The sequence below is a fragment of the Xyrauchen texanus genome, chromosome 30 (assembly GCF_025860055.1).
Source record: "Xyrauchen texanus isolate HMW12.3.18 chromosome 30, RBS_HiC_50CHRs, whole genome shotgun sequence".
NCBI lineage: Eukaryota > Metazoa > Chordata > Actinopteri > Cypriniformes > Catostomidae > Xyrauchen > Xyrauchen texanus.
Genome location: NC_068305.1, coordinates 37,494,587 through 37,514,555, shown reverse-complemented (window position 1 = coordinate 37,514,555; position 19,969 = coordinate 37,494,587). Strand labels below are relative to the sequence as shown.

Here is a 19,969-nt window from a genome sequence, read left to right as displayed (position 1 = left end):
TTAACTCCAGATCTAGCACTGAGCTCAAACATTGGGTGTGGTTGAAGAACCCATCTACAAAGAGGAACCAGTCGTACATTTCTTAATTCTTTAATTGCTGTTTTTAGATTGCAAAACAGTCTTACACAGTAGACTCATGTTTGTTGAGAAAGTTTGGGTGAACTATTCTTTAAACAGGCGTTGCTGATGAAATGTTGTATAATTGCAGTGGTCCCGACCAGGAGAACACAATAAGTGGAGCCCCAGAAAATTTAACATTTAAGGAGCGCCAGAGACTCTTCTCCCAAGGAAAGGAAGTGTCAAACAAGGTGAAAGCTTCCCGGAAGCTCATGGAACTGGAGAATGAACTTAACATAAAACAGTAGCAAAAAGCCCAAGCAGGACTTATTGCCAATATCCAACCCATCCCTGGAAAATCATCATCTAGCTAGAGCTTCCCACTCATTTTCCGAGTTTTGTTTTGGTTTTATTGAACTGGACGGTTAAGAATCATTTAGCTGCATTGTTGCAATAAGAGACAATAGTCCGTAAATTCCCTCAAAAGTATCAAATATATATTATAATAAAGCACTGTACATTGTTTTAATTATATTGATAAGAAAATTGAAATGACATGAAGGGGGTATATTTTTGTTTGTGAGATTTTATTCCCCAAAAAACCTGCAGTCTTTGCTCATTTAATTTTTTTTAATTGGCAGTCATGTGGGATATTTTATTATTATTATTTTATGATATTTCTACATATTTCCACTTTGTTTTTGAGCAAGTGCCGATATAATAGAATAACATTAGCATCTCCGCAGTACAGAACAGGGGACAGAATTGGTCGTGTATATTATCGAACAGATGAATGAAACCTATATAGGAAGCTTTCATTTTTCTTGTCGCACTTTTTTTGTCATTCTTGTCCCTCCACATTCACTGATACACAGGCACCTTTCCAACACACCTTGTGTCTGCATTCAAATATTATTATTATTTTTTTTTTATCAATAATGTGCTTTCATAACCTTTGCGTGAGCCATTTGTGAATTGTATTTTTTCTCTTTTTACTGGACCGTCTTCAAGTCTGTCATTCCACGAGTGCTGAGGGTTACCACTTTTATAACGTTTAGAGTTTTCTAATTCCCCACATTTTGTTTGGACGATGAATAAGCCACTGACACAGCAGCCAGCTGACACTGGCGAAGTTTGATGGAAGTATAATGTAAAAAATATGATTTAAATAAAGAGGATTGTCATAATGAAACACAGGAGCCTTTTGATTAGGAGGTATTTATTTGAACCATATTGACATAGTTACGAATTTGTTTGTATTTATATGTCTGGTCAGTCTGCAGTTGAAATTTGACGCAAGAGCAACAAACGTGACGATTATATGTGTTCTGTAGTTTCTGTCAGAGTAAGCCACTATTCCTCTTTAATTGTGTGTTGACTAGGTCCCCTCAGTTTACAGTATTGCAGACTTTATTTAAATGAAAGATCTGGTTGTCTTCAAAGTTTGAAACACCCACATCTTTCCATTCATAGAGACCTGTTGGCACCTGTGTAAATAATTTTCCAGAGAACACAACTTTGTAAATTCAAATGATGCATAAAGGTAATGTGTCTATCTTTTGTCGATTCTTTTTTTTTTTTTTTACTTTAAAAACCATAAACTGACACATATTTGCCATCGTGTTTTCATTTTAGGTTAAAGATTAATTCATTTGATTCATTTTAATGGTTGTTCCATACTGTAGGCTTTTGTAAATCATAAATAAATAAGGATTTTACAACAACAACAACAAAAAGCTGAAAACTGTCTGGGTGTTTTGTAAGAATTGTTTATGGGGATGGTTGAAGTCCACACATAGTTGTTGCTACAAGAATAAGGAGTGCAAATAAATATTTAAATAATTACATTATTGGTTTGTTTGTTTAAAAATGAAGTGAATTAAATCCCTAAATAATTCAATTAAATTGTAGAACTACTTTGCATCCATTTTCATTTTAACATAATTTTTTGGTTAATTTTTCATTTAGGCATGAGCTTGGTGTCTTTTAGTTCACAGGATTATGGTTATTGGCACTATATTCGATGACAGGCACCTTTCAAAGTTGGACATCCTCTTCCATAATGACCTTCTTTCCCAGACCTAAGCCAATGTTACTGTCATTTTACAGCATTTATTTCTGCCAACATTTCTCTTACTTTTTCTACATGGTTTAAAATGTATTTAAGTAAATTAATTTATTTTAGTAAAATATATTTAATTACTTGATTTGGTGTAATTTGGCCCTCCATACAAAGAATTGTCAATTGGCTCAATGGCAAATAAGAATGTCCAACGTCCATTTATTTTTTATGTAATTTAAAATGTGTTCTTAGCAATACAGTTTTTATTTTATTTTTTATATTATTTTCATCAAAAATTGTATTATATTATTAATAACATCAAGTGGAGGGGCCTGGGTATCTCAGCTCGTTAATCGTATCACGTCTTTGACCCAATTTATATTGCATTTAAGATTAACTAGACTATTCAAATCTAAAATTGGCCTCATTAATGGTAGCAGCTGAAGAGAGAATTATATCAATAAAAAGGCAATCTTTGAGATCTTAGTACTTCTGACATTTGTATATATGGCAGAAATGGTGAGAGTAGTATGGCATTATGCCATTCGAAACTCAGACAGTTTTATTATAAAGAAGTTGAACAGGGTCTAGTCTTGTGGTTTAACAGTGTTGGGGAGTAACAAAATACATGTAATGGGATTACGTATTTAAAATACAAAATATACAGTTACAATTTAAATCATTGGTATTTAGAATACAGTTACATTCAAAAAGTATTTTGATTACTTTGCATTTTATTGACATTAGTATTTTCAGATGGAAAACATTTATACATATAAATGATGCGATCCAAAGTGCATTTGAACAGCGGTGAAACACTTTCTTATGATGTATTACATTCATACGAGCAGAAAGAGAAATATGTTTGGAGAAACAGAAATTGTCAGCTTTACGCTAAGCTAAAATGCTATTTCTAGCCATATTACATGGACATGTCACCAGGCACGATCGTATTTTTGATCAAGAAAATTCATGTTAGATCATCATTTCTTTTTTTTTCTAACAAGACCTTTGATATTGGGGCAAAAATCATATTCTTGATGATAATTTTGGTATTGTTTTCATGTAAAAATATTTAAAAAAATCCTTAAAACAAGATACATTTTATTTATTTTGTTTTAGAAATAACATTGTATAAGATATTTATGTTTTTCAGAGAATGTATTTTTAACAGGTGTATTTTGTCTTACTGTTTTTATAGTCAAAAACAAGTGATAGAAAATGTACCAGTGCTGAAGAAGAAATCCAACTTATTTAAAAATACGTTACTGACCTTGAGTAATCTAATGGAATATGTTACAAATGACATTTTACAGCATGTATATTGTAATCTGTAGTGGAATATATTTAAAAAGGAACCCTCCCAACCCTGTTTAAAATCACCCATACTCAAGGTTACATATAAATTAGTTTAAGTTGCACAAAGTAGCTGTGCTTTGTTACCTTTTTTCTTTATGGGTGTGTATTCTTGACGAACACATTCCACCTGTGTTTAGAACACTGCAATCATACATTACTCAGTGTGTGTGAAACATGCATGGATTAGTGCTTTATTACTGAAGTTTCGTAGTTGAAAACATGAGACATTTTGGGACTTTTAGTATTATCATAAGGATTTAAATGTGGGTGGGGTGTGCCGTTTACATAGAACCAGCTTGAATGTATTGATGAAAGTCTGTCACTGCTTTCTCCTGGTTATTCGTCTCAATGGACCCTTTCCGAAGTCGTCGGATTTCTCTGATGGCTTCCAGACCAGTGATGTTCTGTGTTTTCACCAGATAGCAGGCCAGCATGGTCCCTGTCCTGCCATGACCATGCATACAGTGTACCCCAACGCCCTGATGAGGAGAAGTGGCCAAAAGCAGGTTTATGTGGATAGAAAAACAGCCTATGATGCACTAGATTATTAAGTGCCGTAAACAAAAATCATAAAATGCATCGAACAGATCACTAGTTATTGTGCACTCAAATATGGGTGGGGAATACAGTTAGATGTAGTGTTAATTTTTTCATCCATATAGTGAAGTGGAGATCTTTATCCATTTAAAAAGATATTATGTGAGGACATCATATTTATTTTTATTTATTTATTTTTTTGGAAATGCCAATAGCAAATTATCAAATAATATTCACCCTTAGATGAATGTTCTAGATTTACATTTATGCATTTGGCAGACGCTTTTATCCAAAGCGACTTACAGTGCACTTATTACAGGGACAATCCCCCCGGAGCAACGTGCCTTGCTCAATGACACAATGGTGGTGGCTGTGAGGATCAAACCAGCGACCTTCTGATTAACAGTTATGTGCTTTAGCCCACTACACCACAATCACCATTAAACTGTTTGATCAACTGATTCATTATGTAGGCTTAATAATAATTATAGTGGATAATGTGACCTATTAGTGAAAATCATAAAGTGTTACCATATTATTTTATTAACTTCAGTGATTTAATCACTGATCTATATATATTATATATATAGATCAGTGGATTTAATACAATTATTTGTATTAGTGATTATTGCGACCAATAACAGAATCAAGTTGAATAGAAAATGTCATGAGCGTCATATGTTGTCTAATCAAATAAGATAAAACTTTTTATAAAAAATATTAATATTATAATTAAAAATATTTTTATACATATTATTTTTACTGTATATTTCCACTACAACTGATACTGAAGTCTCACAATCATTTTCAGAATGAATGTAGGCAATTGTTCAGGCTACTATGGAGTCACGTGGTATCTGTTACCTTTCTCTGCGCTGGTAAGGATGAACCAATCACAGTCGTTTTTGATTATTTAAGGATTTTGTTTTTTAATCACTAGACATTTCTGCGACGGGTTTTCATTATTATTATTCAATCTATAGACTTAAAAAGATTATACGTTTTAGTGTCTCAAATAGTAATAAAAATAAAACACCCTGAGATTTTTTTTATTGATGCTCAAAACAGTACAGTAAAAAGTAACAGTCAACAACAAAATACATAAAAAATATACATAAACACCCCGGAGTGACACAACAACCATCAGGTCTCACAAGAAACAGTTCAAAGACATAAATGTTGAATTAAAAACTTTTCAATAAAGTTTAACTATTTCCTCACTTTTCACTGTTGTTGTAAGCGCCAACTGTTTAAATATACCGTTACAGCCTCACCTCGCCTTTTGCGTTGGCTCCTTCCACTATGCTCAGAAATCGTTGTATCTGAGACCGACTCGGCGGCGTGAAGTCCACTATACTGATGTGATGCAATGTCAGCCCGGGACAGGTGTCGTGATTTGGTGGTTTCGATTCACACAAGCACACCAGATGTTTGATTCCATTCTCCAGCAAGAACTTATAATGTGCCGTTTCTGAAGGCCAGGCCAGTCCAGCGAGTTTCTGAGGTACGACCCAGGAGAAGTTTGGTGGTGTGCCGGTAACGTGCGACATATTCGATCGGTGTAGTAAACTGAGACCTCAGCAGTAAACCTGTAAGTAACCTGAAGAATTACACTGACCGGATGGGCGTGTCTTGTGAGACTGTCAGGTAAGTCTTAGATATATAGACTAACAAAGAAGTACCAAAAAGTGCAATGATATTACTGTACCATAACAAACCGCCCAGTACTAGTAAGTCGGTCTGTCTGTGAGGTCTGTCTATCCATCTATGCAAGTATGCATCTTTGTAATAATATTGGTTTAAATAGTATTAAATCTATGAAGAAACAATGCAATGCTGTCAATTATCTACATGGCCTCAAATGGTTAGAAATATAATTAAGAATCATGCTGTATCAAGACATCTTTTTAATAGTTTTTTTTAAAGATAATGTCACATAGTTGGCGATTATGCGCCAGACAAGCGAGTGCGCAGCCATCTTGAAAATGTTGTCTCGGAACTTCCGTTCTAGCGGTATTATATAGGTCTCTATGGTGTTTATGTGGAGGCTAGCAGCGAAATGGATTTACAGATTATAGAGTTGCAGAAAATTATGAGTATTTTAAAGTGATCAGGGGATGTCATACCAACTGGAAGTAGACAGGGGAGATTTTAAAACAAGAACACTTAATTCATAAACGCAACATCCTACCTTCAGGCTGTGGAGGTATGTGCCTCTGTGCTCATGAAACTCCAAGAGACAACAGAAAGTCATTAAAAATATCTCTGTATGACACCTCAAGCTGGCCATTGTTTCATGTCATTCACCCATCGTGTTAAAGTTAAGGTGAGCTGATTTTTTGAGCGTTAAAGACGGGGGAAGGTGTGCCACTATATTCATACAAGCATAAATACATGTGAAAGTGTATATTTTATTTTATATTCCATTTACAATAGTTTTAATCACATTTAAGCCTCTAAAAAATGCAGTGTGAGAAATTAATTTAAAAAAGCACAATTGTAATTTTCTGTAATGCTATGATTATGTGCAATAATATATTTCATAATCAACTACATTTTAACATAACTTATTAACAAGTTGAAACCTAAAATTAAGCAGAATTGCACTATAACATTTAAATGCTTGTAATTTAAAAAACTATTGCCCCATTAATCGGTTATCAGCCTTTTCCACCTTATCGGTATCTGCTAATTCTCTATCGGTTAACCTCTAGTGTAAAGACTATTTCCATCTTCTTGATATGATTTGTAAGAAGTTCAATTCATTTTAAGGAATGTTCTCAGGTTCTGGTTTCCAAGTTGCTCTAATCTGTGGAGTTATCAGCTAGAATGATCATTTAACATCACTATTTTGCTCAAGAAAGTTTCATAAGGAAGCCCACTGCACTGTCAACCAGATGAGAAGTGACATCCAAGCAAGACATCTGGTGGCACAACCACTCATGCAGGGTGCAGGCGGCATGACAGTAAGATCAGGAATCGTCCCAGTATTCCGTGACATGTTTTTCTGAAAATACATGTGAACAAAAAGGAAAGACAACTGTTTCTTATACTTTGTAATGTGACTGAGTTCGATGTAGTTTGCTTAATGTAATTTATAAAATGAATATTGTCCATCTTCTTGCAGAAGGAAGGCATTTAATGGTGTTGTGCGTGAATGAATATTCCAGGTACTGTAGTTGTCACTGTGTTTTTGATGTACTGTATGCATGTAGGTGTGGGCACTTACATATGAGTCAGTAACTAAAACAACCTGGTTGATTCTTTTCAGTGTTTGTTGATACTGATTGATAGACGTGTCATTCCAAGCCTTTGTGGACATCATTGTGAGCCAGTTTCTGCAAAGTGTTCAAATACAATCCACATTCATTTTTAGTCACAAAAGCAAGAGCAAATTGTAAAGTGCAATCAAGGATCAGATTAGGATGAAGTTAGTGTTTGTAATTGGATTACATTGGATCTGGTGTTCCCATCTCAGTTCTTAAAGCTGATAAATTAGGGAAGCTCAAACAGCCGCTCAGATTCAAGGCTGGATAGTAGAACAGAAAAGCCAAACACATCTCATCTGATGTTGAGAGCCCCCCCTGCAGGCAGAAAATAAATTTTACATGCCATTATATGAGAGACACATATTAAGTATAACATTAAAAAAATGTATAGTTAGAAGCCTACAAGAAAAGTAGTTATATTTGTGAAGTACCGACCCATGTGAGTTTGGTGCGATTTGCAGTGTGATACGTACACTCCACCAGTAATTTGTCACCCTGTTTGTGGAAAAGATTGCTTTATTTTACTTGCTACTACTACTAATTATTATTAGATAAACTATATGCCTTCTAGACCATGTTTTTGGCTTGACTAATAAATAAATGTGGCACATATTTATGCCTGAAACCATTGTAAACTGAACAGTATGGTAAGTTTTAGATTGTTACTAACAATTCCAATTAAAAACGTACCAACTTCACTGTCTTAGTTTTCCCCAAGTTCGTCACTTCCTGGTATTCAAAATCATAGTTTTCATCCAAGGCTAGGAAATCAATCTGTTTTCCCGCTCTGAAAAAGATAAGTAACAACATACTAAACATCCCTTTTTTCCTTTTGACATTTTAAGCAATTAACTTGTGATATATATATATATATATATATATATATATATATATATATATATATATATATATATATATATATATATATATATGAGTCTAATTAATACGTTTTTCAATCCATTCAAAGCAATTTTGTGCATGGCACCATAAATGATATGTAAAGGAAATTTAAAGTTTCTTGATTTTATTTTTGTACCAACTTGTGCCATTGACCACATTGAACTCCGTATGACCTGCACTGCACTTAACTGCTTTCTTTGTTCGTCTGTGCTTAACTCGCATTAATTTTTTTGTACTGTTAATCACGTTAAAGGCAAATCTGAGATGCCTCATGGGTGCAGCACACGCTTTTATGTTTTGATTTTCATTGTGTAGAAACTATGCTCTCTCTCAAAGTCTCTGTAGGTTGTACTATCCATGAATAGGATAATGGACAAGGAGGAACTCTTGTCCAAACTGTTCTTTTCTGCATTATTCCTTATACCGAATTGTCATACGACTCTTGTATTACAAATAAAAGTCATATGATACCATTTAATTTGCAATTCACTGCAAACATTGCCCTTCCTTGCAGCTTTCAGATATCATTTATATTCAAATATGGTACATCAATGATGCAAAGCACCATTGGTTCTTTCTCATGTGTTTTAACCAATCATGATGCATGCAGCAATTTTGAATATGTGGAAGTGCGAATGAGACTTTAGAGTTACGTCATATTATATGTCTTCAGAACACTTGCAATATAGTGTACAAGTTGTATGGACTAATGTGTACTTTTATGATGTTTTTTTGTCATTTTTGGGTGAAAAATGACAGTCATTGGTCAATATTTACATTATTGAGGATCTTTCACACTGAAATGTTTACCTGAAATGTCCGACTCGCACCTTCCGTCCAGCTAAGTGTGTGTGCAACATCACAGAGAACACCTGAAGATCCTGTGGAGTCTCAGACAGAACCTGTAGAACATCAAACAAGACCGGATTATTCAATCATATGCTAGTCTTGTGTAGACAGGCCAAACGGAAAAAGGTCTGGTCCAAAATACAGTTTATTCTGGCCAAAACCCACCCACTCAGAGAGTAAGAGACCGTCTGACCGAAATGTAGTGAACCAACCACAGTTTCTTCTTGGGGATATCTCGTTTACTTGCTCCTAAATGTCTCAGAATAAAGCTCGAAGAATGGAAAAGATGTGATGCCATTAGCCTGACAAATTTGGACAAAATCCAGTAATGGACATTTTTTACGATAGCACTATCTTTGATGTTTAGTGGGGATGATCATTTCATGGACAAAACAACAATGGGCGTTTTCAAATCTGTGGGCGTTTTCAAACCGGGATGGGCATTTCCAAACTATCCAATGAAAGTAGGGAATCTCAATGTAGTAATCAGACTTCCTAGCGGACTGATAACATGCTTCTGAAAGTCTCCTGACTTCCTTACACACACACACTCTTGATGTGCAAATCCACTGTTGTTGCTTTTATCTTCGTCTCTTGTTATTTATCGGTGATTACCTCTTCTTCTAGTGTTTCTTCATGACAGCAACGGCTTAAATGTGAGTATTGCCATCTTGTGGACCCACTAATTCCTGCAAATAATTCCATGCGTGTTCAAAGACAAAAGGTTTTATGCGTTCAGTGCTATCTCAGTCTTTTGATGGGAGGTAAGATAAACGTGTACCTGTGGAATATAAGCAGTGTCACACAGGCCATACGTGAGGAAAGACTTGGCATTGGGTGGGATGGCATACCCAGGGTACACCCCAAGTCCTGTCATGAGAACAGCTGCATCATGCTGATGGAGTTCAGAAGTATAATAGAATCGTAGACCTGAGTTATCAACTCGACCTGTGTAAAAAAGATAAAATACTGTTTTATCTACTTTCATAACAGTAGCCAAACACCTCAAGTAGTCATTGCAATGTGATTGACATGTAAGTACCTGCAGTTTTATTTGGATTGTTGTAATGCACTTCAAGTCTATAGAGAAAATTGGCAACATTTCCTCCAATTGGAAGTCCTGCCATTGCAGGGAGATCAAAATCCTGAGAGAAATGAAAATAAAAGCTGATTTTTTTCTCTTCTGCGTAACAATCGTGAATAAGACCCCTAAACTGCGGAGCTATATATTAGTCTATTACCATTAAAAATAAGGAAATGTAAGGTTTTATTTTTTAAATAGAGACTGACCCCTCCTCCAACTCCCCACACAGCAACGACCTCCATACACTCATTATTCACGCCGGTGTAGCATTTAGATTCAGATGGCTGTGTAACACTTGGTGGGCAGCGGTACAGCAGCAGGTGATGAACTAGATCATGATTTTCAATCACCGGTCCAATCTGGAGATGCCAAGAGTAAGTCAGTTTTGGGGAGGTTAAGAAATGTCGATGGATAGATTGTGAGTGGGAAGTTTATGGACTCACCCGATAAATGTGCTGTTTCTGATTAAAGGTTGGGGCTTTCATGATCTTGCAGTGATAGTAGGTCTGGTTGGCTGGTACCGTGAACTGAAATGATTATACATTTATGTAACTCAAATAATGGGTAACAATAAAAGTTCCAGAATTTTGACAATTTAAATTGAAAGTTTAAAGTTGCGTTGTTTATGAAGTCAGTAGTTTATACTCCGTTTATCAAAAACACAAGCACACCAGCATGGTGTGTTTAAGGTGCTGAGACTAAACAATGTCTCAAATCTTAAAAAGAGACCTTGCACAAGAGTCTACATCAAGACTCTTGTGTCCAAATGTTAACCACATTTTTGTTTATTAAAAGGTCTTTTGGAGCAGTAAGTGTTCAAGCTCTCTTTTTGGACTCGTTCAAACACAAGTACTTTGAAGAGTCCAAAAATAATATAATAAAAAATCAGCATGATTAGTTGCATTTTAGGTGTTGTTTCCCCAAGGATCACAGCAAACTTTCAATCAACACGATACAAAATCCGGTCTTGCTGGCATGGCATCTTTTATCTGTCAAGTTTCTGTCAGGGAAGTTAATCAATAAACAAATCTACATATTGATATTCAAGAGCAAGTTTCTTGTGACAAGAATTTTTTTCAGTCCACACTGAAAGTGAAAATGTTGTGCAAAACAATTGCAACACAATCACAGCCAATCAGAAGGTATTTGATGTTTATGTTGAGTTCACGTCATTACCATTATTAAGAGATTCTGACTTGTATAAACCATTAATGCCTTCGTCAAACTTGGAAGAAAACTTGTTTACATGTTGTAAACTCTGAATTTTATAAAAAGGCAAAGACAATAACAAAAAGCAAAAATCTTTCTTACATTGGCCATGGTCATGTCGAAATAATTGCTGTTTGGAGGGGTGACACGAGGCATGTACTTCAACAGGTTCAACTCCTTTGTGCCCCTTTTGGTGGTACCGTGATATGTGATGTCATCAGTCTGTCCATATGCATAGATCAGCTTGATGGGAAGATTCTAATTATGGGATAAAAGATAAAAGAGCTAAAAACCTTTTATATTTTAGACACTCACTGATACCAGCTCGAAAATCTAAACAGAAAAAAAAATACGAAACTCTTTGAACTTTTTCTATATTCACACTGTAATGGTTAACCTGTCTTGTTTCACTGTTGCCCTCTTGTTTTCCATCTTGTCACTTTTGCACTTCTTAGTTTTCACTTTAGTCCCTTATGTAACTCCATAGTCCTCTGTTAGCGTTCGTGTTCCCTGTCATTGTTTTCACCTGCCCTCATTAGTTTGCCGTTTGCTTCTGTTAATCACCTTATTATCTTGTTTGAGTTCTGTTCTTTCATTGGCCCCTTTTCCCATGTTTGTGTATTTATACCCCGTGTCTTTGTTCAGTCTCCGTCGATCGTTGTTTGATGTCAACCCGGTGTGTGTTTCCTCCTCGAGTCCCCTGGTTTGCTCACGTCGTGTGTAGTTTACTATTTTATGTTTAATTTCCCCATCGTGGGTTGTTCCTTTGTATTTTCCTGTTTTGGTTCGTCTAATAAAGTTCAAGCTGCGTTTGGATCCGCATTTCCTCGTCTGCCTCGTTACTCAAGCATAACAGAACGATCGACCCACCCATGGATCCAGCAGTCCAACGTGCGAACTACCTTCTGCTCTGCTTAAAGCAAGAGGACCGCCCCATTGAAGACCACATCCACGATTTCCTGAACTTGGTGAGTGTCTCAGACTTCCCGGACTCAGCCTTGGTGGCCTTCTTTAGGGGCAATCTGAACGCGGCGCTGAGGGAGCGGTTGCCACAGGCAACGCACGGCTGGACGCTCTGCGACTTCCTGGAGGCGACCCTACTAGTTTGCGGCTCACAGCTCACCGTGGGCGTCGTGGAGGAGGACCCTACCCCTCCACCCACTGTGGAGACCCTTCAGCTGTCTGGGGCCCCCCCGTCACGCCTGCCCCGGTCTGCAAGCCAGGGCCCACGCCTGCCCCGGTCTGCGAGCCAGGGCCCACGCCTGCCCCGGTCTGCAAGCCAGGGCCCACGCCTGTCACAGTGAGCGAGCCAGCGGCCACGCATGTCACGGGGGGCGGAGCTGCAGGAGGCTCGAGAGGCTCTGGAAGCCACTCAAGCCTTCGACGGCTCCACCCTCAGAGCCTCCTACGTCTCTGCCCCCAGAGACTCAAGAGTCTTCCTGGTCTCCGCTCCTAGAGCCTCCCACGGCGCCGCCTACCCCGGCTCCGCCTCCTGAGCCTCCTTCGGTTCCACCTCCTGAGCCTCCCTCAGCTCCGCCTTCTGGGCCTTCTGAGCCATCACCTCCCTCGGCTCCGCCTCAGAGGTCCTCCTTGGCTCCGCCTCACGCGGCTCCGCCGGCCTCCCCTGTGGCCACTCCATCTCCTAGGCCACCAAAACCGGCCTCAGTCCTGTGGTCATCTCCCAGGTCCCCTGAACCGGCCCTTGGCCCACAACCACCTCCCAGGCCACCAAAGCCGGCCTCTATCCTGTGGCCTCCTCCCAGGCCTCCTGACCCGGTCCCTGTCCTGTGGCCTCCTCCCAGGGCGTCTGACCCTGTTCCCGTCCTGTGGCCTCTTTCCAGGCCCCCTGACCCAGTCCCTGTCCTGTGGCTTCGCCCCAGACCTCCTGACCCAGCCCCAGTCCCGTGGCCTCTTCCCAGGCCCCCTGATCCAGTCCCTGTCCTGTGGCCTCCACCCAAGCCTCCTGACCCTGTTCCCGTCCTGAGTCCTCCCTCCTGGCCTCCTGACCCAGTCCCCGTCCAGTGGCCTCCTCCCAGGTTCCCCAAACCTGTCCTTGCCTGGTGGCCCGCTCCCAGACCATCAAAACCTGTCCCTGCCCGGTCGATACCTCCCTGGGCCCCTAACCCTCATCTCCACTTGTGCCCCCGTGGACTGTCTCACCTTCATTCGTGCCCTCGTGGACTGTCTCATTTCCCCCCCAGACTTCCTGTCTGCCCCTGGCACCTCCCGGACCTGCCTGTCTTGCCCTCTGTGCCCCCCGGACTTCCTGCCTGCCCAGTGTGCCCCCCTGGTCTGCCTGTCTGCCCATGTGCCCACTTGTACTGTCTGTTTGCCCCTGGTGCCCTCATGTTGTCCTTGTGGATTTTTGTTGTCAAGGATCGTCTGGTATCCGATCCTTGAGGGGGGGGGGGGCTATGTAATGGTTAACCTGTCTTGTTTCACTGTTGCCCTCTTGTTTTCCATCTTGTCACTTTTGCACTTCTTAGTTTTCACTTTAGTCCCTTATGTAACTCCATAGTCCTCTGTTAGCGTTCGTGTTCCCTGTCATTGTTTTCACCTGCCCTCATTAGTTTGCCGTTTGCTTCTGTTAATCACCTTATTATCTTGTTTGAGTTCTGTTCTTTCATTGGCCCCTTTTCCCATGTTTGTGTATTTATACCCCGTGTCTTTGTTCAGTCTTCGTCGATCGTTGTTTGATGTCAACCCGGTGTGTGTTTCCTCCTCGAGTACCCTGTTTTGCTCACGTCGTGTGTAGTTTCCTATTTTATGTTTAATTTCCCCATCGTGGGTTGTTCCTTTGTGTTTTCCTGTTTTGGTTCGTCTAATAAAGTTCAAGCTGCGTTTGGATCCGCATTTCCTCGTCTGCCTCGTTACTCAAGCATAACACACACAATGGAGCCTTTTCAATTAATTATACTGTAGATAAACGATTCCAAATGATTTTCAAGATGGTTTTCGATGATGTTCTGTCATTCAAAAAAAAAATAAACATTATGTTTGTTTTATAGTATTAGTGGTATATGAAATATTCAACAATACATAGAGATTAGTATTGTTGTATTATTTTGATTATACCAGCAAATACAATATATCGTCAATAGTATTAACAGGGTTCCAACTGTTTTCAAGGCACAGATTTCCAGGATATTTTATGCACCCCACAAGTGTAATATTTAAACAAAAGCACATGTGTCCATTTAAATCGAGCATTTATTTTTGGTGTTTCTGTGTGTTGTTGACGGTAGTTTCTCAACTCCAGATAAGCAGTGTGCTTTGTGGCCCAGTGTGATTTATTAATCCCTGTAAAGCAATTTAATTAAATAAATATATAGCCGGTATGTGCTGTGTACAAGAGCAATCATGATGAGGTGTTTTTAGCATATGAGCGGACAGCTCTACACATTCATTTTGAAGTGCGCATCACTTGCAGGTTATTTATTTATTTATTCAATCAAATCAGATACTTATTTTTAGTTTAATTATCAATCTAGGACATATCACTATTTATTAATTGTACATTCAAACATACATTTTCATCCAAATATTTGATATTCCATGACATTCAGCATTTTATTGCTAATGCCATTTTTATGACCAGATTCTGTGTTTTCCGCATATGACACGTGGTAAACGTGGTATAAGGTACATTGGTGTGGCTTGCTTCTGTTTCACACATTTGTTCGGTTTCATTAATTGATTAGTTTAGTGACCATTTCTGGAGATGCCACTAGGTGGTGACAAATTAGCATCTAATGTGCTATGAGCGAGTCACTGAATCATTTTGACACTTTCTTGACCAAAATCTGCCAAGAGACTTTATAGTATTTAAGCATTATAAGAACAAAGCAGATCTATAATTTCCTTTCAGTTTGTGAACAGCTGAGCAGTTGTCCAAAAAGACAATAATTGTTGTGCAATTATTATGAGTATCAATAACATCCTTGCCTTCAAGGTAATAGGTATGTATTTCCAGAATCTAATATTAATAATCACATGTAATAAGTGTAGTTATAGGAAATAAACATGATCTATTATTATATATGAATAGGTTATAAATATAATTATGATATGATAATACAGTTATAGTAATCAGAAAACATGTATTAAATAAACTATATTTAAAGGTATTTCCATAATTGTGTTAATAATAATGCCAGTGATGACAATGCTGACAATAGTGATAATAATATTGATGGTAATGGAATAGTATTAACAATCATAGTGGTAATAATAGAGATGGTAATAATAACAATAGTGTTATAAATAATAATAATATAAACAGTATATAATATCTTCAAGTATATGCATAAAAATGGGTTCCAGATGTCCATCCATCCATCCATCGTCAACCGCTTATCCTGTGTACAGGGTCGCGGGGGGCTGGAGCCTATCCCAGCTAACATTGGGCGAAAGGCGGGGGACACCCTGGACAGGTCGCCAGTCCATCGCAGGGCCACACATAGACAGACATACACTCACACTCACCTCCACATCCACGGCAATTTTTTTGAAGACACCAATTAACCTAGCCTGCATGTCTTTTGGATGGTGGGAGGAAGCCGGAGTACCCGGAGAGAACCCACGCAGACATGGGGAGAACATGCAAACTCCACACAGAAAGGCCGGGGCAACCAGGGTTTGAACCCACGACCTTCTTGCTGTGAGGCAACAGTGCTATAGAGGGACCATTGAGAGCATCCTGAGCAGCTGCATCACTGCCTGGTTTGGGACTTGCACCGTTTTGGACCGCAAAGCCCTGCAGAGGATAGTGAGGACAGCTGAGAAGATAATCGGGGACTCTCTTCCCTCCATCATGTACACCAAACGCTGCATCCGCAAAGCAACCAGCATTGTGGATGACCCTACACACCCCTCACACAAATATTGATCTGCCATCTGGCAAGAGGTACCAAAGCATTCGGGCCCTCACGGCCAGACTGTTTAACAGCTTCTTCCCCCAAGCCTTCGGACTCCTCAATACTCAGAGACTGGACTGACACACACACACACACACACACACCTGTACACCATCCAACTTTTGTGCATGTCCAGAGTTGCACTTTAACTCATTGTCACTTTATACCTGGCTGCTACCTCAATAACTTCTATGTCCATAGAACACTATTTCATAGTATGTATGTTTACATTTGCCATTTTTAGAAAGATTATTGCACTACTCAGATTACAAATGTATGCTGGTCAGCGCTGCACTGTCTCTTACTGTGCCTATTGTCCTGTTCCTTTTAGTAATTTATTGTACTGTCCCGTATTTGCAGACGTTTGCCCATGCACTTTGTAGAAATGTTATTTAGTCTGTGTAGTCTCATGTGATTCTGTGTTTGTCCTATGTTGTTTTATGTAGCACCGTGGGAACGTTGTCTCATTTCGCTGTGTACTGTATTAAAGGTATATGGTTGAACGACAAGAAAAACCACTTGACTTGACTTGACTTGATAAGAATCCCAACCTTAAACCTGACCACTTCTCTCTCTATCCTTAACATTTGATTGGCTGATTGAAATTGATCCTACTTGCAATGCTCACCATGATGGGTAAATCATTTACATCACAGGCCTCAATGGACCTCTGAAACTTCATGACTGTTGTCCCGTTGGACTCGGTTAGAGACAGGAGTTTGTAGTTCTGTTGCTGGTCCACCGCAGGCATGGAATTCCCCTCAGCATGTCGGTCCTTAACAACATGATAAATATGATGAGAAATCATGTGTTCACACATAACAGCACATGTTTAATGATAAACTACTAAATCATTGCTCATTTGCTTGGATCAAAGTGGGAACAAACTGGAAATGTCCAGTTAAACTATGTTATATCAACAGGAGAAAAACACGCTTGACTCTGGGGAGTTGACATAACAGGTCTATTAACTATTTTTGTATTATTTCAAATAAATATTTTAGGTTTAATATGTATATTGACCACTGTATGTCCTGTAACTGGGTGAGATTTATTTGAATGTTTTCCCTTATTAGTTCATTTGAAATGGTCCTTTGATGATTAAAAGTAGTCTACAAATAATTAATGTTGTCCGACAATTAATGTGAGGCCATAAAATAATTTGCATTAAATAAACAGCATGTAAAAGATGCGTAGAAAATTTTGCAAAAATTGTTTAAAAGGTTTATGATTCAATTTAATGTAAGTGTATTGAACAGTTTCACAGGCATTTAATTATGTCATTAATGTCATGTACAGCCAGTAAAGAAAGAATACCAAATGAACGTTTTTTATATAAAGTATTGTTTAAATTGTATCACCACTGTAATTTACTTATTGACAGTTATCAATATTGCTCTTAAGACTGACGGTACAAAATCTTTCAGACTTTGAGTTTACCGTGAAATAATTGCCTTTTAGCCCAACTCCTCCAATGACAATATCAGCTCCAGTCATTCCTCCTTTGGGGCTGAAGCCAAAACCTATCCAGCCGCTGGTGGTGACGCTGAGCTCAAATAAGATGGTGCCCTGGATCTCATCAAATCCCCACTTCAGACGCACTTTGAGGTTGGGGTCCAGAACTTCTGAGAAAGGGAGAAGAGGGTCTTCCTGAGCCCAGGACAACTGAACTGAGAGCAAGACCAGGGGCAAGACGAGAAATAATATGCCCATTTTTCCTGTTAAAAACCTGACAGACATGTAGTCTCTTTCTAACATGTTTCAGAAGGCTGTGCAATTGAAACTGCTCTAAAGTGCACTCTTATTGAGTCACAGTTCTCCTCCTCTTTCTCTGTTGTTGTGAATTAGATTCCAGTTCACCTGTTCATGGAGTATTATTGTGACCTTATATAAAAACAATGAACGAGAAACAGAGCATGGTTTTGACAAACACTGAAAACAAATTGTGGAATCAAGGAATAGTGGCATCAGACTAAATGTAAACACAACGATTTGACTGATGATACATGTATTGAGCTTTACAATTTTTTGCATGGTCACATTAATTATTTATTAGCACTTTATTAAACCATCAAAGACACATCACATTTATGCATTTTAATTGTTTTACATTGCTTCAAAAATAACATCTACAATACAAACAACAAGCATATTTTATATTTTATCTGTTACTGAACCGGAAGCAATATCAATCGTGATTATTTTTGTATTTATTTGATTGGACTGACAAAATTAAGACATTTTGACACAAAATTGTAATTGAATTTTTTTTTCTTCTTAGCAACATTATGAGGTCATTTAAACAATTCGGAAATATTTTACCAGGCTTGCTTGAGTGCATATTTAGGTTTATTCTTTATATTTTCTCTTTATTCATACTGAAAGTTTTCTTATTTTGGGGTCCTGTGATGTGACATGTATTTAGCGCCTTTTTAAACTTAATGGTATTCAAAGCAATTTACACTGCGTCTCATTCACCCATTTACACACACATTCACACACCAATGATGGCAGAGCGCTAGCCATTGGGAGCAACTTGGTGTTCAGTGTCTTGCCCAAGGACACTTCGGCATGTGGAGTCGTCACTTCAGTCTATTATGATGGACTTCAGAGGATGAACTGATGCCAACTCCAACCATAAGACATGGGATACTTCATATGCCATTGTCTGAACCTTGGACGGACCACACAGAACCTCACCGAAATTACCGGCCAGGTTGAACTGCTATCCACCTCACTGATCTCTGCCTGCATCACCTCGGTCTAATGATGGACTACACTCTTGACATGGAATACATCGACTAACAATTGCCAACAAAAGCCTTCATCAGCCAATTAACAAGGTCAATTGCATCTATTTTAACTTCTGCAGTTAATACAGGATGAACTTCAAAGACATTAGTCATTAATCTTACAGTTCAAACAAAATCGACAAAACCCTTAACACTTACTTAGTTTAATCATTTTATACCATGAATTGCACTATACATAAGTAATATTGGCATTATATTCATGATGTTAGCCAGAGGGGAACTGGCCCCCACAGTGAGTCTGGTTTCTCCCAAGGTTATTTTTCTCCATTAATCAACATCTTATGGAGTTTTGTGTTCCTTGCCACAGTCGCCTTCAGCTTGATCACTGGGGTTATTAATACAATACTTATTTTTAAACACGATTAACAATCGTATTTTATCTAATTACACAATGATTATTCATCGACATTATAGATCATTACAGTTTTATCAGTTAATGCCTGATCTTCTGTAAAGCTGCTTTGAAACAATATGTGTTGTGAAAGGCACCATACAAATAAAATGACTTGACTTGTGTCGTGTGGGCCGGGAATCTAACCACCAACCCTGCGATTAGAGGACAACCCGCTCTACCACCTGAGCCATTGTGGCCATAAAATAAATTGCATGAAATAAACTGCTTGCAAAAGGAGGATTGGGAAACAAGAATGGGGGAAACTTTTTAAAAGGTTTTAGATTAGATTTGATGCAAAAGTGCATAGAACAGTTTCACAGACATGGAATAATGCCATTTACTGCATTGACATTTTCTTAATTTTGGGTGCATAAATTATTTTACTTTTTGTTTTTGTTTTATCCATTAGTTTTGTAATGATTCACTAGACTCAGTAGAATCCATTTGCAGCTTTTAATAAGGAAGGTCGTACAGGCGGGGTCAAACAGGGCAGACAGAGCAAGGTAGATCAAACAGCAGG

The 19,969-nt window shown here is 38.4% G+C and overlaps 3 protein-coding genes across 11 annotated transcripts in view; 1 reads left to right on the top strand and 2 right to left on the bottom strand.

Annotated features, from left to right (window-relative positions):
• Positions 1-2,526, top strand: part of LOC127623813 (afadin-like) — a 167,743-nt gene extending 165,217 nt beyond the window's left edge. For 4 of the 9 annotated variants that reach the window (XM_052098337.1, XM_052098338.1, XM_052098342.1 and 1 more), the window contains one exon: positions 209-2,526. In XM_052098337.1, coding sequence (XP_051954297.1) covers positions 209-365 — 157 coding nt within the window. In that variant the 3' untranslated portion in view covers positions 366-2,526. The remainder of the gene's footprint in view (positions 1-208) is intronic. The other 5 variants (XM_052098345.1, XM_052098340.1, XM_052098344.1 and 2 more) reach the window with 3 other exon arrangements.
• A 139-nt stretch (positions 2,527-2,665) lies between these two features.
• dusp23a (dual specificity phosphatase 23a) lies at positions 2,666-5,656 on the bottom strand. Its single transcript, XM_052098347.1, has 2 exons — positions 5,290-5,656; positions 2,666-3,957 (listed from the first exon to the last, which is right to left on the bottom strand). Exons 1-2 carry the CDS (start codon positions 5,563-5,565, stop codon positions 3,760-3,762), a joined length of 474 nt encoding a protein of 157 aa, XP_051954307.1. The 5' UTR covers positions 5,566-5,656; the 3' UTR covers positions 2,666-3,759.
• A 781-nt stretch (positions 5,657-6,437) lies between these two features.
• LOC127623783 (DBH-like monooxygenase protein 2 homolog) lies at positions 6,438-18,011 on the bottom strand. The gene is made up of 13 exons (XM_052098295.1): positions 17,683-18,011; positions 16,871-17,017; positions 11,429-11,584; positions 10,561-10,644; positions 10,324-10,476; positions 10,076-10,178; positions 9,815-9,981; positions 8,995-9,086; positions 7,975-8,071; positions 7,720-7,779; positions 7,469-7,599; positions 7,245-7,353; positions 6,438-7,022 (listed from the first exon to the last, which is right to left on the bottom strand). Exons 1-13 carry the CDS (start codon positions 17,998-18,000, stop codon positions 6,882-6,884), a joined length of 1,758 nt encoding a protein of 585 aa, XP_051954255.1. The 5' UTR covers positions 18,001-18,011; the 3' UTR covers positions 6,438-6,881.
• Positions 18,012-19,969: the final 1,958 nt, after the last annotated feature.